Genomic DNA, 25,597 nt, shown 5'->3' on the forward strand with positions numbered 1-25,597 from the left:
TTACATGGAGAAAAGAAATTCCTTTTTTGCATGGAGTGAAGAATTTTTTCTTCTTCATTTCTTCTAAGTATTGTGCATCAATAACTTGCATTTATCTCGGTGTGCATTTTTTATGCAAAACCAGCATCCAACATAGTCTGGCCAACACACTGACTGTATTCCAGTCTGGCAAGTCTTCCTTAATCCTGTTGGCATAATAAATATAGGAAAGGGCAGGACCTGATTGAGAGCCACATTTTAAATCTGTATATTATGTAAGTGCTGCCTGCACACATTTGAATCTTTTTCATATTAATGTGCATTTACTAGAATGATGATTTCTACTTCTTCAAAGGACTCAGCATTAACAACTGAGTATTGCACAGTACAAACAACTGAGCAAACTGCATCAGCTGAGGAAGGCCATAAAAAGTACTTGAAAGCTGTGGGGTTAAAAGCCAGAAAGTGGACCTTGAGTTTTTTTTTTTTGTTTTTTTTTAATAAAACTGTTAATATGAGGAAACTCTTTGTAGTGCTGGTTCAATATCTCTGCCAGGGCACATGATTAAAAGGCAAACCATGCTGGCTCTTTAAATGAAACTGTCAACACTCTGTGACTGAGCTAAGTGTGCACAGTGAATGAAGACTTCCCAGACTACGTGGATACAACTTTCTGTAACACACAGTCAGCGTTAGCCAGACCACAACCAACATTCACATCGAAAACTCCCCGACACATTCAGAACGAGAGGCAGATCAGTGACATTCAGCATTCAACAAGACTCCACAACCACCAAATACGACATCAATGAATCCAGAGGCACACATCCACAGACAAGACAGGTGAGGAGGCGAATAAAGAGGTGGGCGGGGTTGGCTCCTCCCCCAGTGCAAGTGGCTCTACCTTTTTTGTGGGCAACCGTCCTGTTAAAGTTTGCAAGAAACTGGCGCTCTCAGTGTGCGAAGACATGCGATTGCCACAGCGCTCCATGGCCTATGGGTGGGATGAATGGAACGGTGACAACAAGGTTAGTGAAGGAGCAACGAGAGCGTGGGGTTGCACCTTTTCCCTCAGCACACATGGTAATGTGTCTGCAGGGTCACACGCACGCACACTACACACTATTGTGATTGCTAGCACATACTTTTCACACATGAAGACACAGAACAATTAGACACAGGACAGGGCCGCAACACTTAAAAGTGTTGTACCCATAATCTAGAACAGTCAGATACATCAGTAGAGTTTGAGTTCGTTGAGGAGGGATGCAAAATGGCTGCATAAAGAGCCATGAGATCAAGTGATGACACAAAACTCATTTATTTTCCTTGATGTTACAGCCATTGCTTAATGATGTACCATTCTGCATCCCTCAAGGTTAATACAATACTTCAGAATCGTAGAATGGCATAAGGAAAAACCATCCTCCAGTATCACGGGAATTATTATTGGTAAGTTAAATAACATATTGTTCAATTGCAGGTTAAATGCAAATAATGTATGTGCTCTGTCGATGTTAGCACATTTAATTGAATGTGGTAATCTAGCAGCGTTTTTATGATTGCAATATGCTGAATTAATTTGATCTTGGTTTCCAGATATCAATAATAATATGTGTAAATTAGTAAGTAACAAAGGCTTATGTCATGACAACTTAAAGTGACAGAGGACATGACATCACATGAAGATGGAAAGTGAAGCTGACACAGGCTTCACACATGTAGACACACATTCACACTCACAGATACACCATGCTCCAGTGAGAAAGTTAATGCTATGTAGGGTTAGTAGAAAGTCATGCAGGGATACTAGCTGAGAGTGGGGGACCATGGGATTAAAGCAGTGAGAGCGAATAAAATGAGAAAAACGAAATAACAGATGAAAAAAAATGAATGTGAGAAAAATCTACTCTGATGATGAATATGATTTCTAACACTACCCTTTTTCTCTACCACTCCAACATCCTGTGACATATTCACAGATGGACCCTTGTAGTTTTAGGTTTTAGCAAGAACTGCCTGGTGTAAACCCAAAACATCAGGTAAGTTTGACATGAAAAGAAATGGAGGCCAACAATTGCAGCCATGGATAACTCTGGTATTAATTCAAATCTGAATATAGCATATCTATATAGATGCATCTTTTCCTGCAAGTACTGAGAAAAAGAGAGGTGTTAGGTGTGAGAAGTAAAGAGGGATGACACCTGAGACTCTAGCGTGACAGACAGAGGGGCATGGAGGCGGCTGTGACTCCCATGTGTGGGATCATGGGAGGTTCGTGATTGTAAGTTTACCAGAATACTGCAATATTCTGAAGTTTTGGTCTTTTTTGTCCTTGCACTACACTATGTATTTTGTAAAGGGTTCTGTGCTCTCTAGTTTGGAGAAAAACAGCAAGAAGTGATAGTGATCATAGTCTTGTGACTGAAAACCACTGGAAGCATCTAGACAATAGGATGCTTTGACAGATTAAAAAAAAAACAAAAAAAAAAAAAAACAAGACAACGCAAATAAAAATCTTAAGTAGGATAAGGATTGCACCCATGCCCCAGCATTCTCCTTCCTGTCAATAACTCTGAGAAAGTACACAAATAAACCAAAACTCCAAATATCCCAGTATCCCTTCAAGGTGAATAGGGTGAGTTCTTTTTGTAGTGAGGCAAAGTGGAGGACGGGGCATTCATAAAACCACCTGCATGGTTTCTGGAGCGGACCCAGGGCTGGATCCCCAGGGGGCACTCTTACAGCCCATGGTGTGCACCCACGAGTTGGAGCGGTCTAAGCCCTAGGTGTGCCAAGGTCAAAGGACACAAGGCAGGCAGGAGGCAAGGGAATAAGCGAGCAGCACGGGGGAAGGAGGAGGGAAGGAATAATGACAGGTTACAGAAGTTCAGAGGTCAGGACTACTGGAAGATGCCAAGGGCCAAAAAAGGTTAGCTGTCAGTAAATTAAACATCCAAATCATCACCACAGAGGAGCAAAGCACATAGGTTCTCTCTCTCTCCCTCTCTCTCTCACTGTGTAAGATATAACTTCCCCTCCCTCACAGGCAAGAGAAGAAAGGTTTAGTCAAGTATTAGCAGCAAAGGGCACATTCATCAAACAGGGGGCTGCATCCATCATATCATGGTTAACAGTACAGCAAGACCATTAGAAAGGCACATTACATGATTCACTCACTGCTACATTTTGGGTTAAATTAAAACAAAATGTTTGAAGTGGCAAATTACAAATTATACCAGACAAAATGCATGACAACAGATAAATAACATAAAATAAAAAGGAACAAAAAAGTCTGGTCGAAACTGAAAAGACTACACTACTGTTAATGTCTTTAAAAAGATATATGACTCGTGAAGCAATGTGCTGTTCTATCTTCTTACAGCATCTGCTTTACTGATGAGACCATAAATTAATGTCTTGTATGCCTTTCACAACCTGCACAGACTGAGCATTGTGTGTGCATGTGTGTGTGTTTGTGTGTCAGGTTGCTGTTACAGCGGTTAGATAGATAAGATGTCCAGGCTTATGTTTACACATTGGCTATACAGTTTACATGTTGATAAAATAGTCCCCTGGGTCACTGTGCACATGGAAGGCCTCTACCTTGATGTGGGTTAAGAACTATAGACTTGGTCACCTAACAGGAGCATGTCTAAAATACATCACAAATCAATAAGAGCTGCAGGATTACAACAATGTTACAATATTTATATCTGAAATTCACGTGCAGTGTGGACAAGCCAAATAATGCAACAGGGACAAGTGCCTGAAATACTAAAGCTATCACTGTTGGTTCTGTCCACTTTTAACATTTTGAGTTTGAGTGCCACTTTTGTACTTTTAACAGAAAATCTACTGAGCTCTAAAAGTACTGAGATAAAAGAACTTACAGGTATATCCAAAGACACTGTTTGATGAACTTACCTTGCTGCCAATGATGGAGCGGACCTCATCATCAGGAGAAGTGGGTGTACCGGAAATGTCAGGGTTACTGTTGCTAAGGCTACGGGAGCGGTTGAGGTTGAGGCTGGCTGGTCGAACGGCTGAGCGAGCCATGGTGGCATAGTGAACCGAACCTCCCAACCCCCCCGGGCCTGGGACAACAGACAGTAGAAGGAAAATGGGACAAGTGAGATGAGATGGAAATAACCAAAACTAAAAAGCCATTGTAAGTCCACAGACATGACGATTGCATTTCAACCCCGCTCCAGGTGCCTGTACTAAAAACTAATTCAACCCCACCCCTTAACAAGTAGTTAAGTTATAATAATATAGTTATTCATAATTGATGACAGTTACATGGAGCAACCAATGTGTGCCGTGGAAATTGTGTCTTCTACCGCACATGAAATGATGAAACAGCTTGATGTAATTTTAACTGAAAAGGAAAAACACTTGCAAAGACATTAAGATGTACAGCAATGGACCATATCTACCTGTTAAGGATGAGTTGGGGTCTGTGTTGAGCAGGCAGAAGACAAAATGGATGTGGGAGGAAACAAAAGCAAAAGATAAAAAGAAATAGGAGAAGAAAAATTATGGCAGGTAGGTTTGATCACAGACACCCAGTGAGGTGAGTTGGGGGTTTGATGAGGTTAACTTAAAAGGAGAAAACAGAAGAACAGATATGGAACAAAGAAAAATGTGAGGAGGTTAACTGTCTTGAATACCTGGCGATGGTGAGTTGGGGTCAGTGCTGGGCAATCGGAAGACGTAGTGTATGTAAGAGGACAGCAAGCTGTTGCGGCCATGCATGTCCTGGCTGGTGTCCAGGTACTTGTGAAGCCGGTTCACTATAGACGCCATGACCTCGAAAGATGCCTGGCCCAGATTCACTAAAACACACACACACACACACACACAGACACACACACACACAGACAGACACATACAAACAGAGGTACAGACAGAAGCAAATTGAACACGTGTAAAAATGTCAACATGATCACATAGCAGTGCAGATAGACATGAAGGGTACAATATGTGAGTCCACAGGATGACCCACTCAAAAAAAGATATCTACAAAGATTGTCACACAATAAGTAATTTCTTAGCATAAATATTTAGACCCTTTTCATGTCTCCCAAATAGTGCTTTTACAAATATTTTGGACTACTATCGATTCTAATGCTGACTTAGAGACTGTGTGAATGGCAACGTCTTTGTCCATTAAAATGTAGTTACATCAGGAAAGGTTGTTTTAGAGTGACTTTGGTATGCATTCATATTCTGTATGCAAAATAATATTGTTTTAAACTTTACGTTTAACACTTAAGACATAAGACTTCTGTGCTAGTGTTACTGTGCAAAATAGAGAGGATACTGTCAAAAATCAATCAGAATCATTCATTGAATTATGGACTCTGCAATGGGTCACTTGTCTTATGCCTGTATTTGTCCAGATGAATTTTAGATGTGTAGATTTATTTCTTTTTGGATTTTTCCTTTACTTATTTTATTTCAGACCATTTCCTTTTAGTAATTAAAACGATAAGATTGCTTACATCATATGTACAGTATATTGCAATTCACTGAATTTACATGTCATATGCAAAACACATCATAAAAAAGATGAATGAATCGCAAATTCCACCAAATGTGGAGACTCCGCAGGCAAATTTAATTTTTGTTCGTATTGTATCATATTTTATCATTTCATAGCTTTCAGTGGAAAAGGCTGCAGTGGTGACGAACCTGAGCCACCACAGGTTTGTTGACATATTGCCATGAGCTACTCTAAGAAAACTTTTAATGTTAATTTATATCTATCTTCTTTAGACAAGAGAAAATTAAACTTTATAGCTTTGAGCATCACATTTGACACTGCACTGTTCTTGACATGTTTAACATCACCTTCAAGCTCAAGGTCTTTCAGTTAAATGTAATACGTAATTTACCTATCTGTCCAGCAATGACCGGCGGCCGAACTACAAGCAACACCAACTTGTCGAGTAGGAGATGAAGGAATCGAACCACTGGCTCCAGCTGGGAAGAGTTGAGAGCTGCAATGCTGGACTTGAGCTCAGCCTCCAGGTTGTTCTCCATGATCCGCATGTCTCCTATCCTGACTGGAAACATGTGCTCATCCAGGGCATGTACCAAGGCAAAGAACTTATCCAGGTACTGGTCCTAGAGAGGGAGAGAGAGAGAAGAATGGAGATGCAAAGGAGAATAGAGAGTCGAAATTTGTTGGCAAAACAAATGCAATGCAGGGAAGGGGATGTAGAAAGAAAGGGATGGTAAAAGACGGAAGAGAAGAAGACAACGATGAAAGTGAGAGATGACAAAGATAGATGGAGGGTAAACACAAGATAAAAAGAAGTGACCAGGGTTAGAGAAAAAACAAAACGTAACAATGTTCAAGTTAGAGAAAGGTGAAGAGAAAAAAGGGGGGAAGGGACTCAACAAACAAAAGTGAGCTTGGATCTACTCGTCTGTAACTCTGAGCTGGCAAGTTGGCTCACTGCATGGAAACCGCAAAACGAACATTACTACAAGAACAGAGTAGAATCCAGCAAGTCTAATCTGCGCCAGGAGCAGTGATTTATGAGCACATTAGCCCCAGTTAGGCTCCTGGGGACCACAGTCAAGCTCTCCACACCACAGCCGACACAGAGATGGAGTAGACCTCAGTAAATAACTGGTGAGGTGAGCCTCACCCACTAATGAACTGGTGTTGGGAAGGAATTCCTGTCTAAGTGTGAAAACACTGTGTGGTTGTTTCTCTTAACTTTAATTGGGATTTAAAATGATTATGTTTGTGTGATGGTTGTGAAATTGAATCTTTGGCAGTTTATATCAAGCTGTTCTTCCTCATTCTTGAAAAGCAGGTTATTTTGGTAATCTAAGATTTTCATTTTCCAGCAGCACTTCCCCTCAGTTCAAATATATACAGATACTATCAACAGAAAACATGGGACAGAGTAAGGAGGATGAGAGGTGATGAGAGTTAATCCCTAAAATCCCCCAAAACACTGTTAGTAAGGCTAGTGAAAACAATAGTTACCTGTGTGTGAATGGTTGAAACAGCCACGACTTCCACATTGAATACTCCACGATGGTTATCCACCCACTTCATCCCTGGGAGAGGAACCTGAAGAACAAAAACACCTAGTTATAAATATGCACTTCACAATTACAATTTTGCCAAGAGTGAGAAGATTTGCCGCTGAGCACTGTTTGACATTGATTCTGCTTATAATAATAAAGTTTGAAGACTCTTCCAAAGCCTCTCCATCTCAACCAAAAATCAAACAGAGAAATTAATGAGTATTGATGATGTTGCTTTTTCCCTGAGATACTACAGAAGGCACCCTGAGAATACCTGATATCATGCTTCAGCATAATATATCCCTCATGCTCCATCATTCCTTACCATGCATACAACACGGATGAAGAACTTATAAAGCAAAAAACTTAGATAAACATATCTTAACTGCCCATTGAGATTTAATCTACACTAATTCTATGCTTTAATTCATTCATTCATACATACATTAAAAACACTTAATAAACTGTGTCTTACATCTGGGGAGAGAACAGAGTAGGATTGTGGTGGTTTCTCCAGTGACACAGGGAGACAAAAGTGTCCTGTCCGTAGACGCCCATTCTGCAACATGGGGATCCACTAAAGAGACAGGAAGATATAACAGATTGAAAGTTATTGGTTTTTTCATATAAAACATATTCTAAATTCACTATGGTGTTCTCAAGGCTTTAAATGTACACACGCACATCTGTCTACAATGCTGTGTTGTTTAAAAGAGAATTGAGTATGTGCCTGTGTGAAATAAATAATGACTTACTGTTTAATCACATGTGAATGAGCATGTCTAAGTTTACACTTAAGCCTGCGTGGGCACTACAAGAGTGAGAGTCCAATAGCTGTTTGCTAGAACCATGTTAAGAGTCTACATGGTTACTGTAGCCGTACTAGTGACTGTTACCTACCGTGTATCCCACAGGGGTCTCCAGAGGTGTGTTTTGCTTCTGCTGACAGCTGACATGGTAAAAGGTGAAGAGAATGTGGTGGTGGTCCGACAGGGAGGCAGGCAACTTGATCTTGACCTCATCATGAAAGTCAGGTGATCTGATGACAGCAATTAGTAACAATTATACAAGACTGTGCAGCATTACAAGCTGGTTTTTATTCAATAAATTGATAGATTAGAAAAGACACCCAAAATAGTGTATTTAACAAACTACATAGAAAGGATCATTTTCAGACTGCCATCTCAATGCCATCTTGCTTGAGTCAGAATGGGTTAAGTCATGAATATATATAGGGTCCTCCCATTGCTTTCCCAGAAAACATTCATACAACCCATGCTGGAAATTACTAAGAATGGACTCAGCTGGAAATAGAAAATATTTCCAGCTGAGTCCATTCATTATTTGGGAAACTTTGTCTCAAGGCAGAGCAGGGGTTCATAGTGGACGTCAAATGATCTGAAAAGAAATACATTATATAACACTTCATAATTCACTTCAGCGGAATTCTTTATATTCCCACAGGATGAAACTTGCCAATGCCCAGAAACAAACAACTTCCAACTACAGAAGACCCATGAACAAACCCACTAGGATTGCCTAGAGAGTGGAAATAAGCAAAACTGTTTAAAAGGGTCAGAGAAAAACCCTAATTTCTCATGGGAACAAACATTTTGGTTCTGGGCCAGAAAAGCAATAATCCTCAAGAAGGAACAGCACTAGGAGCAACTTTATCACAGTAGAAAAGATTATGTGTTATTGGCAGGGCACATTACATTAAAGCCAAGAGCAGATATAAGCACTTACGTGGAAGCTTTAAAAAAAAACAAAAAAAAAAACATATCTTATAAAAGAAAGGATTGTCATTCATTTGTCTCTCATTTGCGTTTAATGGGCTGACAAGAAAAATATTGTGCCATTTCTGAGTGAAACGCAGACTATAATTGTCAATTAACTATAAGCACTTATACAGGCTAGGTATAAGGTCTCGATGCATGATTGTCCTTGTCACAGTGGTACATTATTCATAGGTTGATTAATTTTGGCCTTGAATGTTTGACCCCTGAGTGACAAATGACAAACCACTGGGTGTCATAAAAAACACCTAATAGTGGTGATAAAATATTAGAGAATCCTCAACTCTAATGTACAGATGGAAGAAACTTGTGCCAAGGACACCACATGACAATATCCAGAAGGTTGACTGAACTCTTTCTTTAACAAATGCCATCAAAGGTAGGGTAGTGGAGGTGTATGAATATATGTCATGATAAAGCTGAATTACAAGGGAACATCTGTGAGTTTAATTATTAGTTTAATTATCGACCATACGAGTACATACAAACTTTTTGGATCTTTGGATCCAAAAAGGATGATTGTTATTACACTTACTTTTCCAGACCAAACAGTCAAATTTTCAGTTGACTAATTTCTTGAATGATGTTTGATTTGGGTTCAGTACAGGACACTGTAGAAACTAAACTGTAGAGACTATTAAAACCATATGATGCCAAGAGACAAGTCCTTACCTGTTATGGTACACCACAGCAGTGTAGGCCTCTTTAGAGAAATCTGCACAGCTGGACTTCCCAAATATCACCTGGGGGATAATAACAACAGCACTGACATTCAGTGACATTGAATCCAGCTTACAATAAATTATGAGTCGCACTTAACATGCATATTAGTAAGCATGCACACAGCTGTCGAATAATGCAGTGCTGTTTCATTGCACAGCTTTTGTCACTACATTAATCAACATAAAACATGAGCTGGTAGAAGTCCTCAGTTGCCAACATAGTAACACATTAAGCTAAGACAGAGCATAATGGTATGACTGACAATAATGAGACTAATTCATAAATGGGAATGGTTTTATCTTATAGCGTCTTGTCAAAGCGTACCGGCATTGCATTGTTTGGATCCTCTCCATTCATAAATTGTACTTTCACTGTGATGTTACGGGCAGAGCCTTGGCGGTTGGCAAAGTTAAGACTCTGAGGGTTCACATACAGCAGATTCCTGAAAAACATACGTATGTGCACCGACACAAACACAGAGAAAACGAGGCACATTATAAAATTATGTCAGATCAATAACAGTGCAAAAGAAACATGACAATTTATAAAACTCTTGTATGCATTTTCTATTATTACACTATGTCATGGAAAAGGGTAATAACTATTTTGAAAATAAATGGGTAAACGGGTGATTTTAACCTCTATAGTAACTCTCATAATACTGCAGAGTAACTTTTCAGATATCTAAAAAAGCACCTTAATAACAATGGTCATTTACTATCACTGTCCGCAACTTAAACCATGACCTCTTACTCTGATAACTAAACCAAAGAGCTTGACCTAAATACCTTGCATAGTTATCAGAGTCTGCAATCTGATTGATTTAAAGGGCAATGCCACCATGGCAGGTAAACCATAATCTGATTGGTAGATGTACAGATTGTACTCTACTGTCAAAAACACTGGTTACTACACCGTCGGGAAGAAGGAGGCGACCCCAGAGTAGGAAGTGAAAAGTAACCCGGGATCAGCTGACAAACCACAATGACGTAGTCGAATCTGTGGGGGATGGCCCCACAGAGACCACAGCTGGAACCACAACTAACAAGGAAGCGTGGGAATCTCTCTTGCCTGATGATTACAATTTCTTGTTCTGTTACCCTCTGCCAACCTTGTCCTAACAATTTTTATTGCAGCTTCAAAGTGGGTTGTTGAACTTGAACTGAAATAGACCCCAAGTTGACTTTACTGAGGCAAAGCTGGAATACCCATAGAAGCACAAATGGAAGTATCATTGATTGGACAGTTTATCTCATCACACTCAACTTAGGTTAATCAGTACAAACTCTGCATTACAACTCCACAGCTCTGCCAAGACATTCCCCACTGTCAGATGGCAGCTACCCACCTTTCCCATTTTGGGCCTAGAGGCAACATAACGGGACAAAGTCATTGTTTACTGACTCTCAACATAGATCAGGATAAGCGTTTAAGAGGCCTAGTGGCAAAATTATTCTTTAGCAATTTAGAGCATGCAGAGAGGGGATGGTAAATAAAAAGCAAGTCTGCCATGTTAATTGGTCAATACTATGTGGGAGAAAAAATCAAAGGCTGAAAGGTGCTGAGAAGAGTGTGTAAATTCTATATTCAAAACTGGGTATGGCCACTTAAAAATGCACTAAAATAAAAAAAAAAAACTATATAGTCATTTAGTACATCATACGAGGAAAAGTCATGATACATAGAGAACCAACACAGCTGGGCACAGTGGGCATCTCGTTAATTATTGACTGCTGAGCTAATTCAGTGCAATGTTTGTTGTTTGTTAAAAACTGCAAATTTGAACTTGGTCACAAAGACGGGCCAGTTGCACAGAGAAAGGCCCCAGCAGGCCAGGTTAGATTCAAACCCTCAACCCTCTCACTGTTAAGCCACAACACTAACCACTGTTCTGGAATGAAGGACATTGAATAACATTACCAGCTTTATGCTGATCAAGCATTCCTGACACATTCACTCAGTCCATGGCCAATTTTTTCTTTTCCACAGGACCTTTTCTTTCTGCTCTGTTCAAATGAAAAAACATAGCAGTCATTCATTACCGAGACCTGATGTAATCTTTCCTATAACCGCAAACGACTAGAAAGAGCTCATTAAGACGAATGTGTGGTATTTTAAGGTGCAGGGTAACAGCCCTGAGTGCAAAAATGATTCCATTTGAAACCAATGCTAGCTAGATGCAATGGGGTAAATATTCCAGTATTTTCTGCTATTTGTGTCAATGCAAATGTACTAATGTTATAGTATTTTCCTTTGCAATACAAAGTGACTAATCAGTTAACCAATAAAAGCATACTTTAACAACACCAATAAAATGATATAACTCTACAAAAGTTGCAAACAGGACATTTTCAATGTATCCATGCTCGTATGAACAAGAACTGACTTTCAAAAAAATGCAATGACTCCATGTCACAGCAATTCATTATTAAAGACCAGGACACATTTCAGCTATATGTCGTATTTTTAGAGGTTGGTAACCAAAAAGCAAGGACTGCCAAAAGAATAAATATTTATATTTCAATTAAATACAACACCAAGTCATTTCACTGATTAGTACCCCCCCTCTCTCTTCCTGAAGGTGGGAAGATCTCACCAACACTGCAAGTCTGCTTGAAACAACTTACTAAGAATTTCCCATAAAGACTGTTTTTTTTTACAACAGGACTCTGTACACAGGACTGATCCTTTAAAAGCTGCAAGCTAATCACTGGGCACTTAATTAGGAACACCAGCACAGATACTTATTCATGCAGTTATCCCATCAGCCAATCATGTGGCAGCAGCACAATACATAAAATCCCACATATACAGGAGCTTCAGTTAATGCTCACAACAAACATCTGACTGGGGAAAAAATGTGATCTCAGTGAGTTTGACCATGGAATGATTTTTGGTGCCAGATGGGCTGGTGTGAGTGTTTCTGAAACTGCTGATCTCCTGTGATTTGGGATGTGGTAGAACAGGAGAGTTGCACCATGAAATGTGCATGTGACAAATCTGCAGAAGTTGTGTGATGCAATCGTGTCAACATGAATGTCACCAGAATTTCAAAGAAATGTTTCCAACATCTTGTGGAATCAATGCCACAAAGAACTGAGGCTGTTTTGAGAGCAAAGGGAGGCCTTCTCAGTATTAGTACAGTGCTCCTAATAAAGTGCTTGGTGATGGTAGATTCCCTATTTAATTTCTGGTGGCACACAAGGCATAATAAACCTGAAAAAAAAAAAAAAAACCCAACAAAAAAAAACGATGAGGCTGAGCAATAAAACCAAGATGATGAGTACACACTGTACAACCTCTCTAACATCATTCAAGCCCAGAAGCTCAACCCTGGTACGGATGACAGGCCCACTCCCCTCCCCACACAAAGAGAGAAGAAGGAGTGAGAGAGAGAGAGAGAGAGAGAGAGAGCAAGCTTGGTGCTAGGCTGATTCAGCAGGATGCTAAATCAAACCCAAGAGCATTAATTACACACAGCATTATCAATCAGAGCAAAGTGTGTGCAGGGTTATAAGGTTTGAGATTGATCAGGCAGACGATCCATCAAAAATCTGTGATGGCCATTGTTGGCTTTCTGCTGATCAGCTAAAGCTCTGCACCACAGATGGAGAACAACATAGGGTAGGGTGTGGTATGGAGAGGGGATTGGGCTTAAATGGGTAGTAGAGAAGGGGGGGATGTATATGTCATTTGCTCGCTGCTGTGATTTGTTTGTTCAGGAGAGGGAGGGCTTGAGGGGGATTTGGGAGGAGGTGGGGTAAAGAGCTAAAACATAGTAGGGTTTAATGATCAACTAATCCTCCCCCCCTCCTCTACTGAGAGTGCAGTATATAACACAGAGCAGCCTGCTGCTCTCAAATCATTTTAACAGCAAGTAAGTCTAGGTTAGAGGCCGAGGGAGAGAAAAGAGTGTTGAGAACAGCACAAGGTAGAGGATATCAAGAGCAGTGAAACAGTGTGTCAGAAGATTACTACTATTCCACAATCCAGGACTGGACAAGGAATTCATGATGAAGCTGTTTTGTCTGTTGCTGCTGCTTGCTTGTTCCATTGCTGCTCTCCCTTTGGAAACCTCAGGTAGAGAAGTGCAACCCACCGTGCCTTCCCAGGCCTTGACCACAGAACCACACCCTACCGAGGCAAAGTCTCGCTTTGCCATGCTGGACGATGTTCGCCTACTTGCAAACGGCCTCCTCCAGCTAGGCCAGAGTTTACGGGAGTTCGTCCACAAGACCAAGGCCCAAATCAACGACATCTTTCAAAAGCTGAACATTTTCGACCGCTCTTTTTACCAGCTCTCAGTGGTCACATCAGAGATCAAGGAAGAAGAGGAGGAACTGAAGAAGACCACCAGTTTCTTGAAGGCCAACAATGAGGAGATCAGGAACTTGTCGCTGGAAATCAACTCTAAGATCAACAACATCCTGCAGGAGCGTACACAGCTTCAGAGCAAGGTGGGGAGCCTTGAGGAAAGGCTGAAAGGACTGTCACAGAGTATGGTCCCTGCTGACCAGCTTAGTGAAATCACAACACTCAAGGTAAGCAGCCAGTACCTGCTGAAGAGTTCCTTGAAGTTACTTAAAGAGTTCCTTCTTTAAGTTTGCATCAGTTAGTGGATGATATGCACACATCAAAAGAAGTGAAAAGTGAGCGCATAAAAACTGCATCAAAAGTTTCCCTCAACTTGAGTTAACAACAGAAATGCATCTAATGAACTCTTCCTACTTGTATAACATCAACATACATGCCACCTAAATTATCACTGCACATTCCTCTAGAAAAGCACTGGGCCCAAGATAAGCCTATGTGGTAACATCTGTCTGCCCCGTATCATAGTAATGATAACTTTGTTCAATTCATGTCACTCGGCAGTTGTTCCTTTAAACATTTTAAAATACAACATATGTATAGGTTGAATGGATAAACAATGTTTTCATTATGGCATTTTCAGGAAGTGATTGAAGCTCAAGAGAAAACGATAACCAATCTGCTGAATGCTGTAAAAGAACAGCATGATCAACTTGACCACCAGAAAATTAAGATTAAAAACCTGGAGGAGAAGGTAAAAAACTTTTCACAAAGATTTCACCACATTTTGCCTTTAATAGCAAAACATCTGCTATTTTGGAGAATAAATTCTTCTTTAGGAATATGGGGATGGATTCTATGCTTTTTCTACGGCTGACAACATAATTTAACACCGCAGATTCATTTGCATTCCTTTGCAGCTCAGCGATGACAGTTTTCAAGATACAATCGATAAGCCAATGGAGTCAGACTCTGCAGCTCCTAATATGTTTGAATATCTGACAGGAAACTCAACAGGCCTGGACACAAATGGTAAAACGATTTAACTATTTATGTATTAATCAGTTGTACTATCAGTTGTTCGAAATGTTGGTGTACAAACTAAATTAAAATAAAAAATGTGGATGCATATACTTTGGTTTTGTGTTGCAGACCTCCCACTGGACTGCAGTGACTTGTTTAACAAAGGAGAGGCGAACAGTGGAATTTATGTTATCAAGCCAAACCAATCAGAGCCATTCAATGTTTACTGCGAAATGGGTTCAGGTGGGTTCAACAATCTAAGTTCTCAATGAGCACATCAAAATACATTTTTTTGTTTAAATGCATTGACATTTATAAGTTTCCAAGTCTCCAATCAATGGGCAAAGAACAAAAAAACAAAAGGCTGTCAAGCAAGATAGCACCAGGAATAGGTTTTCAAAAAGGGCAGACAATACGGTGGATATCCCATTCACATTATCAATGATAAGGAAGGTTCCTAATCCTTGTGGAGACTTGTGTGTAACTTGTGCAAAAGTAACTCGACTTCAAATATATTTCTCATCCACTGTGTAGATGGAGGTTCAACTGTCATCCAACACAGAATCGATAGTTCAGTGGATTTTGACCAGACGTGGGAGAAATATGAGAAAGGCTTTGGAGATCTGGAAAGTGAGTAGTAATATGCCATTTTTACCAATTGCCAAAACCATTTACAACTTGATTTATACATTTTCCTTACTTGTAATAGGTAAAAAATGGATAATAAAAGAGTATAAGAAAATATACATAATTGTGCCATACGTACTTCAAAAAGGGCCTAACAAGAATGAGTGTTTTGTGGCAGATCTACAGTAATTAATATTAAAAAAAATGTATTACTCAATAAAAGCATTTGTAGCACTGTCACAGACCATTTACAGTGAATGCTACCTTAACGAGCAGACTTTTTCTGGTGAGTGGGGACATTTTCAAGTACTTCCTGTAGGCCTGGTCATAGGAAATAGTGATTGTTACATATCAGCCCTTAACTGAGTAAGTGCCTTCCTTTATCGTCTGAGTACACAGCAGGTTTTGGCAACTTTCCCATGAGTCCTCCAGCCATGAATTTTAGTTGCACTGCTCTTTCACAACTACCAACCCAATAATTACACCCTACCACTGACTGCAGCATGTTACCACAGGCCAAGGGAAACAAGATTACAGACACACCTTGGGTTTTTTTTTTTCATGTATGCAATGTCCAAACAAGACAATAACTGATATTTGTGTAATGCAGAGGACTTCTGGCTGGGCTTAAAGAAGATTCACAGTCTTGCACAGCAGGGAGCTTACATCCTACGTATTGACTTGGAGGACTGGAAGGAGGAGAAGCACTGGGCTGAGTACCGTTTCTCACTGGAAGGTCCCTCCAAGGACTACACCCTTCATGTCAGCCATTACTCTGGTGACCTGCCTGATGCCATGGCCAACAGCACCGGCATGAGATTCTCGACAAAAGACAGAAATAACAATAACCATCAAAACCCCAACTGCGCTCGCAATTACTCAGGTAAAGAGTTTTACAAGCTGATGGGTCTCCTACTGACCTGTATTGCCACCACAGCAATAATCCAAATAATGAGATGCTCTGCAGGTATTTCTGCCATTTTTACTTCCCTCAAACAATCGTTTGAAGGATCTCACAAGGTGATTTTTTTAGGACCAAGACCAAGTGTTTAATTTATGTCTCTTGTCTTGACCCTTTGCTAGGTGGTTGGTGGTTCAATGGCTGCGGGGACATCAACCTTAATGGAAGGTATTTGTGGCTGAGGGCAAAGGGACGCTCCGTAAGGAGGAAGGGAATTCACTGGAGGCCTGGCACAGGTCCCTCATATTCCCTCAAGATGACCAAGATCACCATGCAGCCAGCCCTAACTGCTAAAAGCTTCAACTGAACCCCACAATTCATACCTTCTCTTACAACACCACAGGCATCTTTAGCAAACATCGCAAATATCTAATGCTCAACCAAATCTTCAAAGAAGGGGAGAATGAAGTAACACAGGCATTATATATGTCTATGAAACGACATCCTTAGTTTATCTCAAACATTAAGCTGATTGCTTCCTAACGCCGTTTTGTCAGACACTAGTACTGACCAACAGACAAGCAGCCAAAACTGTCTGAGGTCGGAAAATGCTGAACTGTCGCAATGACGCAACAAATGCCACGCAGGTCGTTAACCTATTGGGTCTGATCCAGCAAGGACAGTAGAATTGTCATTACGCAACATCTGCAATCACTTGCAAAATGGACATATTGATCCATAATCAGCAACCGGATTCAGTGCTGGTTGCAAAATGTCACAGTGCTGCAATAGGAGAGAAATCTATGACGAGACATTATGACTCAATTCTAAAACAATGATTGCTTGGGTAGCTTTTCAGTGGACATATACATTCACATATGAGAGCTTGTAATCCATTTAAAAGTGCATTTTGTGTTTGTGGTGCAAAACTGTCTTGCATGTTCCCAGCAGCCACACACACACACAAATGCAAACAGGTTGTTACATAAAGCATGCAAGAAGTCAGTGTTCAAGAAATCTCCTACATTTCAAAATGTGTTCACAGTGGTAAATTCTTTCCAATGAGGGCCTTGTCATTTTTTTCCTGGTATTTTACACTGCTTCACCCCCAGTCTCATGAAAATACATCTAAAAAGTGGGGGCAATGTCAGCAGTCAAATACAGTACAGAAAACTGGAGATACACATCTTTGCCAGTACACTGACAAGCTCTTCCCTTTGTTTGTTTTATGTTTTTTTTTACTCTGTAAAGTATTTAAACCATGTTCATGCTTTTATATGATTTATGCTGGTATTGTCAGAAAACATCTTTTCCATGTATTTCCTATGTTATTGAGTCATATTGACTCTTGTCCCTCTTTCAACATAACTAATTGTACTGTAAATAAGCCTCATACTAACACGTCACCCTGACAAGTAGCTATGTGCTCTAATAAATCATATTTATAACGACAAAATAAAAATCAACATGAACAAATGACTATCAAACATGACTACATTTTTTATATCGTGTTGATCTGAACCGAGGTAAATTTTATAATTCTGAACTGAACAAATAAAAGTTTAATGTGAATATATTAATTCGCAATTTAAAAGTATAAAACAATGTGCTGAGTGCTTCAGCTCAGGGCCCGTATCTTATTGCTTACAGCTTATAAAAACAGGGTTTAGCTGGTAGCAGTATTCAAGTTCAATGCCCTCTGGAAGTATATTTGACAATTACTTTAAAGAAAAAGTAGTAATATATAAGAATACCAAACAATAAGACTTCGGGAAGACTGTTATCCCACATTACCTTTGGCAATACAATGATTTAAAAAGGCTGCTCAGAATAAAAATGCAGCACTGATTCACCCAGTCCCTCTTGCTCTCTGCGGTGGATCAGTTAGGTCTGGTATTAGTTAATCTACAATAGGAAGGCACCTGTTATCTTCAGACAAACAAAGCCTGCAACTGCAAGGCCATGTTAGCAGCAATGTCTGGTAATAAGTACGTCTCTCCAAGTGACATTGACAAAACTAGCACTTGTTCAGATGGAATATGTACACTGGCAGACATGAACAAGCCACAGTGTTAGTCATCACTGTGACTTTGAGGTCGTTGTCCTTTACTGACTGAAGGATCACAAAAGTGTGTGTTTGCATCCGGCTCAAGAAGCATGTGGCATTTTGCCTATGTTCAAATTTAACAAATATGGGTGACTCAAAAGCAAACAACAGCTGTCCGTGGCAATATCCACCTGCAGTGGATGAATGAATTACTTTCCAAACAAGCAGTCAAGTAGGAAAATAACTACTGAACCTTAATATTTGTACAGGTGTAAATTTGCATGTAAGCCAGTGGAGCTATACCTCAATGACAGGCAACATCAAAGGGCTATGCTGCAATACATTTAAAATTTAAAAGTTGCTTGAAAATTAAAACCGTTTAAAACAGTTTGTATTTTTGAGGTCATTTGGAGTGAAAGTTTGACAAATGAATATAATCTCCAGACTAAATGAACTAACCTGAAAGGTAAGACACAAGTGCTTCTCTTTTCACACTGCTAATGATTTTCTGTACCTGTACGTGGTGTTTGGCACATAGACATCCCTGGCAGGGAACTCCAGGATCTCCCTGGTGGGGCGTACCCTGCTGTCTGGGTAAGGTTTGACCTGCAGGAGGTCAGGAGTCAAGCAATAGTGGGGGTTCTCTGGAGCTGGAGAAATGTCCAACTTTAACTGGGCTGTGGTGACAACCATAGAAGACACACGGGAGTGAGTGTAGGGAAGGAAAGAAAGAGAAAAAGGGAGATCATTAATTTGAAACACAGACACACACTTCTTTATAGATATTTTAAGGGAATCATGACAGAGATGAGCGTCAGGTTAACAAGTACCAATGGGAATAAGAAATGAAAGGACACTCAATTCTGTGTATTTATACCTGTGATGGGTCTGAGTCTCCTCAGCACTGAAGACGGTCTTCTCATATCTGCTAGGAACTTATACAAATCCTCATCACTCAGCCTGTCCCCCTCCTAAAACAAGCACAATATCAAGAAAAAGAGAAAGCACACACCATAAGTAAGTGTCGTCTGTGTGCCTGCATCCCAAACTATATCATTCAGACTTGTTTGTGTGCGTGTAGTATATGCAGTTGTTTAGACCTGTTTGAAGAAGTTGGTGATGGTAAGTGTTGCAGGTCTAAAGCCTGTCAGACTACATGACTCGTCTCCACTGGTGGTCCTCTCAAGGGAACGCCTTCCCATGATGCTTGAGTTCCTCCGTTCTGACCACGAGCCTTTTCTCTCTGCACACAGACCAAAAAAAAAAAGCTTTTAAAAAAGTCTTCAATTCTGTTTATTGACTGAATACACCAACCAGCCACAGCATGAAAACCAGTTACCAATTTTAATGCTGTGGCTAATCAGTGTACATATACATTTGTGTGATCTGTCTAACAACAGGCAAGAGAAGAGGCCATCACAGTCAGCATCACTGAGACCTTGGGAGGTCAAAGGTTAGATAAACACCAAGAGGTCAAACTAAAAATAACACAAAGGATCAATATAGCTACATACTTTGTTTGGATGGTTTGCTCTCTGTTTGAATTTGCTTTATGCACTATTTGTTGTTGGAGAGTTGTCTTTAGATAAAGGTTTTGTGAATGATTGTGTGAATGTTAACGACCTGATGCTGAGATGCATATGTTTACAGTTACAATCCAAAGGCTTATGTTAAAAGGGAATGTCAGACCTGAGAGGCTCATCTCCAGCTCTGTATCTCTCTCCAGACTGCCAGCGCTGTTAACAATGTTCATTAGATGAATAGCGGTCCAAGCGAAGGGCATTCGGTAGCGGCCAAGACGTTGGCAGAACTGCTCTGACTGGCCGCGAAGCTTCTCCAACTTCTCTTTATTCTATAGAAAAGACATGTTAAGTTAGTTATGTCTATGATCCAAAACAAGGATACACAGCTTACAAACTATATTTAAGTGTACTTATTCAGCCATTCACTAAAAAAAAAAAAGGTTATACAATGTGCCATATTTTGGATGATAAAATAGACAGTATTGCCAGAACAGGAGTGTAGTTTTAAAACTAAACCTGTGGCTGACATAATGGATATTAAATAATAAAATAATGTATTACTATTGTTATAATACACTTGAGACAAAACTCTTTCATGCAGAATTCAACATCTTATTCACAATGACCATACCTTGGCAGCATCTGACTCTTTGAAGACCATGTAGGGCTCAGCACACTCTCCAATATCACCTTGCTGCAGTACCTTTTCCAGCTGGGGACAGAGTACACAGTTTATAATCACAACACTCACTCACAGCAATGCAGTGATTATACAGGACAAAGACTGACTGTCAAATTGTTTTTCCAAACATATTCAAATTACATTATTAGCAAGCATATAAGACAATGCTTTTCTCTGGAAATACATTTGGAAAAGTCGAAGTGTTATTGTATTTGAGGACTATTTACAACATGAGATATTCTTTTTGAATGGATGGAGTACTAGTGGTTTAATAGAGTTTTTTTAATGTTTCACTTTTACAAGAGAAAAGGATTGATGGGGATGATGATGAGGAAGATGAGGACTCTCTTTTCCTTGGACTAATACTATTTTGGTGAAACTTTCACAACAAGACTAGTAAAGTATTTTGTCAAAAACAGGTGTTGGAAAAGGGGAGACCGTCTCATAATTAGCTTAATTTTACATTCGGGGCAATACACTATTTTTACTAATTCATTTATTTGCAAAACAAGATTTGAAAAGATAGAGAAAGTTATATTATAATTATCTAACCTTGATGACCAGAAAGACGTCCTGGGAGGGGTAGGTGATGGAAAATATAGCAGAGCGTGCCAGTGTAGAGATGGCCGCTGTCTGAATGTGTGGACGCAGCATGGCCTTCGTCTGCTCAGAGTTCAGGTCAAAGAAAAAGTTCTCTGATATCTGAGGGACACATACAAAAAGGTAATCGTGACATGTTCATAAGATGAATGTAATACTGTCAACACAACATGACAACCATTAGTATAAAATCACATTTTGAATGAATGGCTGTATTACTGCAGCCTGATTTCTTGCTCATAGTGGCTGACAAACATGATAACATTTCAGTGACAAATGACCCACTTGTGAAATAATGGAGCTCCTGTGCAGAGCAAAATATATGAGAGATCCACTTATCAAGGCAACTGCTACCCTCTAGTGTCTGTCAGCTAAACGGGAGCAGAAGGAGGAAGATGAACTTCTTCAGATAGATACATAGTTCCAGTGTATGATTTAACTGCATTCCCACAAGCATAACAGGGCCACAACATAAAATTTTATAGTCCACTCATCAAATTCGTTTTGGCCTCCCAACAATTTTAATGGTTTGCAGAAGTGACCCAACAACTCAGGGCTGAGGAGGCACTGAGGAAAGCATAACAGCTTACCTTTTTCTTTTCCTTGACATCGTATAAGGCCAAACTAGCAAATATGGGTTCAATTTCGATCTCAAACCTTCAAGGGGAGAGAAAAAGGAGTGAGTCAGCAGAAAGCAGCAGTTAAATAAAAGAGCTAAAAGGCTTTTTTTTTTCTTGAAAAAGGCTGTCCACCACTTACTTCAAGGACAAGCACTTGACGAGTAGCCTCTGGCCAAAGTGTTCTTTAGGTACTTCAGGCACACAGTGGCGTTCAATTGGCTCCTCCTACACATTCACACAGAAGGTCACATACAAAAAACAGCGAAAATGATCAAAACGACTGAATTTCTGTACGTCCATGCTGTGATGAAAAGGTCTTCACATTTAATTTATGCAAATTTATTCATTACAAAGAAACTCACTAGCATCCTGGGACTGGTTTCAAATGTAAAGATTGCAGTCAACCCTCAAAAGTTTATTATATATTGCAAAATTTAAGTTGCAAATTTAATGTTGACCATCAGTAAAAGGTTCCTGCATAGGTAGAGGAGTATACTTCACCTCATCAAGGGCAGGGTGCAGAGCGAAGAGTTCACGGTGGCGGTTGGCCTTGCGCTGGTCTTCATTGTGCCTGTCAATCTCCTCATTAGGAGCACGATCGAGCAGGTGAGGGAGGAGGGCGTCAGGGAGGGAGTTCTTCAAGTCAAAGATGCTGCAGGCCCAGCTGCCGCGTGGGGTGTCATCTATAGACATCGACCGCCGCTTCAAGTCATCCTACAGAACAACCAACACATATAAATGTGAATATCTCAGATAAACCAACTCATTCAAACAATAATTTAGTAAGCTCTTTTTATCGAAAAAATTTGTCACTGAATGATTTGTTACCTGGTCATCCTGGTAGCTGCTGCTGTCTGGCATCTCATCAGCCTCAAACACTTGTTTGGGCAGGCCTTTCTGACGCTCCTTCTGCTTGTCTAGAGTGTTGGGGTTAAAGCCCGTACCAAGCTTGTGATATCTGAAGGAGAAAGCAGTCATTTGGGACACAGTGATTCAGTGGTCTACATGGTCATATTTTACAGATAAAATCCCAAATCTAAAGAGAAAAGACATGAATATCATTACACAGTGAAGCCTTACTTTCTGTTGACAATGGCCCAGTCTTCTGTGTAGGATCTGACACAGTCTCTGACGTGAGGATCAGTGTCCCTGCAGCCAGACAGACTCAATCAATCAAACAAGGTTTATTTTAACAGCAAAGGGACAGACTTTAAAGGCATTAGTCTAAGTGAATAACGAAACAGGCTGATGTCATATCATTTCTCTGGTACATAACACAGTGAAGTACACTTTCAGTGTTTTTGCCACCACTTCTGAAATACTGAGAGCCAGCCTGCAGGTTTTTCATCTCTAAGCATTTGGTGCAGCTTTTACAATAATTAAAAACAACAATAATAAAGCCTTAACAAAACACAAAGCATTACGCACATAGCAGCTGAAGCCAAACATTACTTCAAACAGAACTAAATATGTCTCTGCTTTTTCTCATAAAATAGTGCAGGCACTAATCAGCACTGCTTGGCAAACTGAAAAAATGCCTGTCATTTCCCAAAGTCATTGCAAGTTCCTAAAAATTCCAAAAGGAAGAACAGTTTAAAAAAACATAGTGTGGTTCTGTTCAGACCTGCCATTAACAAGTGTCAAACATGCAAGTTTGTAGAAATTGTTATCATTATTTTTATATTTCTTCTAAAGACTTGTCATATTTTGCATATAATGCAATGGCTTTTCTCCATTTGTATAGATTACCATTTGTTAAAAAAAGGAGGAGTATTCTTGTTCCAAGATTCTTCTTTTCCCTTTTTTTTGTTGGTTTTGTGTCAATACAGCAATTCCTATTTATGCTGAGTTATACGGTATATTGAATGTAAAAGTCTGTATTTCCTGCTGTTAAAAATGTATATAAAATGCAATGGCAAAAAAAGGATTTGTGAATAGAATATATTGATAGATATATTCCTTAATCCCTTTTTTGCCCAATTAATATAAATCATTTGCCTTATGAACGTTTGTTAGGTTCTGTCATCCCCATACAATACTCAAAATGCTCTTATATGAGAAAAAAACTAAACCCTAAAAATAAGTATGATGTAAGACTGTACTTTAACTCCACACTTGCTATTACAACTTCTCTCAACCACCCAGCACTTACCCTTCCTCAGGGACAGCTTGTACCACTGTGCGACATTCCCTGGGTGTGTAGATGACCTCAATGTCATCCGGGGGAAACTCAATCAGATCCCTCAGGGGACCCGACTCAACGATGGGAGGGTGAGTGATGAGGTACTCCTCAAAATCCACTGGCTCCACCGCCTCTGTGAGGGGAACCTGAGGGAGAGGGAGAGATCAGAGGAATAGGAAAAGTTAATTAGCTGTGAAGACATGGTCAACTGTTCACTTCTCCTATCTGCACCTCTTCTTATTTTTTACTGTACATAAATGTCTTGGTAATGTATTAAAGTCCCTACTTTTCAGTAAAGGCTTTAAGGGATTGATTATCCTATACAACCTCAGAGGAAAGTAGTGGAGTTATGGGTTATTCGTCATTCTATAAATCTATACCAAGTACAGCACCAACAGGTCCAAAATATGAGGTCATTTCAGTTATTTCTGTTGAGAGAGCAGTTCTAGTTTCTGGATCATCTTTAATTTTGAATAGGAAAATCAATTCTAAGGAAGACACATCTGCGATTTGGGCAAATGCTTAAAAATGCCCTCATGCTGATACAAGTAACCAGATTAGCAAGTGTGCTACTTCAAGCATAGTCTAATGGTTTCATGGGTCTTAGTCTGCTTCTCAAATGATGAACCCAGAGGGAATCTTTGGTTCAGCAGGTTCACTTTAAGTCTGTGTGTGTCTGTGAGTGTGAGTGTGTGTGTGTGTGTGTGTTTGTGTGTGTGTGTGTGTGTGTGTGTGTGTGTCTCTCTTTCTCTCACTCTCTCTCTCTCTCCCCCTCTTGAGGAATTTGAACACAAATACCTTTCACAATTTAATTAAAAGCTAACTGTAGCCTAATTAAGAATCAGAGTGGGAGTATTTGCTGGTGTTTGGGCTCAGGGCTGCTGAGGGTCAATTGGCACTACCCCCTTAATAAACATACAGCCTGAGCTCAAACACTGGTAACCCTAGAAACACTGCAGCAGATGTTGTGGACAGGCCAATCTATCCCTTGTGGTATTTAGCAAGACATAAACAACAGTCCTGCAGATATTTAAAAAACCACATACTTGACTGAAAATTATGTCATTGCCTAGGGTTGTAATATTGTGGCACACTGATGTCAGGTATGATTACTGTTAATATACCTGACTGAACTTTGGTCAAGGCTACAGATGGCAAAAGCAACCAAGTAATTAATTAAGTTATATTGATGATACATGCCTAACATTTAACGTACACCTCAAACCTTATAAATCTGCAAAATATTTTAGAAAAACATTTTAGCAGTTAAAAGGTTTTCAGACAATAAAGTTTCAGCTGCTATAAAACTAGTATGTTGATTCAAGCACGCACGTCGGTGATCAGCTACCCACCGTGTTGCTTGTTGTGGTCCCAACGTTGAGGTTTTTGAACAGTTGTGGTGAGCCCCCATACTGGCCAGCTATCTGCTTCCTGACCTCTGCTGCCACAGTCCTGCAAACAGAAGAAGGAAAGGTAAAGGAAGTAAGAGAGGGTTCAGACAGTCAGTGTTAAAAGTCTGTGTGATGATCC

General features: G+C 39.9%; 2 protein-coding genes across 17 annotated transcripts in view; one reads left to right on the forward strand and one right to left on the reverse strand.

Moving 5' to 3' along the window:
- Positions 1-25,597, reverse strand: part of dock7 (dedicator of cytokinesis 7) — a 46,424-nt gene that overhangs the window by 17,433 nt on the left and 3,394 nt on the right. For 8 of the 16 annotated variants that reach the window (XM_087170483.1, XM_087170482.1, XM_087170480.1 and 5 more), the window contains exons 2-24: positions 25,420-25,519; positions 24,038-24,213; positions 22,966-23,034; positions 22,714-22,843; positions 22,387-22,599; positions 22,025-22,110; positions 21,856-21,922; positions 21,218-21,367; positions 20,615-20,695; positions 20,150-20,312; positions 19,561-19,703; positions 19,338-19,431; positions 18,975-19,137; positions 9,876-9,993; positions 9,501-9,571; positions 7,933-8,071; positions 7,508-7,609; positions 6,989-7,075; positions 5,880-6,111; positions 4,653-4,817; positions 4,419-4,439; positions 3,907-4,076; positions 884-973 (exon numbers count right to left, since the gene is read on the reverse strand). In XM_087170483.1, the coding sequence (XP_087026609.1) occupies positions 884-973; positions 3,907-4,076; positions 4,419-4,439; positions 4,653-4,817; positions 5,880-6,111; positions 6,989-7,075; positions 7,508-7,609; positions 7,933-8,071; positions 9,501-9,571; positions 9,876-9,993; positions 18,975-19,137; positions 19,338-19,431; positions 19,561-19,703; positions 20,150-20,312; positions 20,615-20,695; positions 21,218-21,367; positions 21,856-21,922; positions 22,025-22,110; positions 22,387-22,599; positions 22,714-22,843; positions 22,966-23,034; positions 24,038-24,213; positions 25,420-25,519 (2,830 nt within the window). Of the gene's footprint in view, positions 1-883; positions 974-2,671; positions 2,765-3,906; positions 4,077-4,418; positions 4,440-4,652; positions 4,818-5,879; positions 6,112-6,988; positions 7,076-7,507; positions 7,610-7,932; positions 8,072-9,500; positions 9,572-9,875; positions 9,994-18,974; positions 19,138-19,337; positions 19,432-19,560; positions 19,704-20,149; positions 20,313-20,614; positions 20,696-21,217; positions 21,368-21,855; positions 21,923-22,024; positions 22,111-22,386; positions 22,600-22,713; positions 22,844-22,965; positions 23,035-24,037; positions 24,214-25,419; positions 25,520-25,597 lie in introns of all 16 variants that reach the window. The other 8 variants (XM_023394568.2, XM_023394567.2, XM_087170481.1 and 5 more) reach the window with 3 other exon arrangements.
- Positions 13,406-17,900, forward strand: angptl3 (angiopoietin-like 3). The gene is made up of 7 exons (XM_023394574.2): positions 13,406-14,092; positions 14,506-14,616; positions 14,783-14,894; positions 15,015-15,128; positions 15,420-15,515; positions 16,123-16,395; positions 16,596-17,900. Exons 1-7 carry the CDS (start codon positions 13,562-13,564, stop codon positions 16,778-16,780), a joined length of 1,422 nt encoding a protein of 473 aa, XP_023250342.1. The 5' UTR covers positions 13,406-13,561; the 3' UTR covers positions 16,781-17,900.

This window comes from Seriola lalandi, unplaced genomic scaffold, assembly GCF_002814215.2.
Source record: "Seriola lalandi dorsalis isolate HSWRI2012SDOR001 ecotype SW California unplaced genomic scaffold, Sedor1 jcf7180002054949, whole genome shotgun sequence".
NCBI classification, from domain to species: domain Eukaryota; kingdom Metazoa; phylum Chordata; class Actinopteri; order Carangiformes; family Carangidae; genus Seriola; species Seriola lalandi.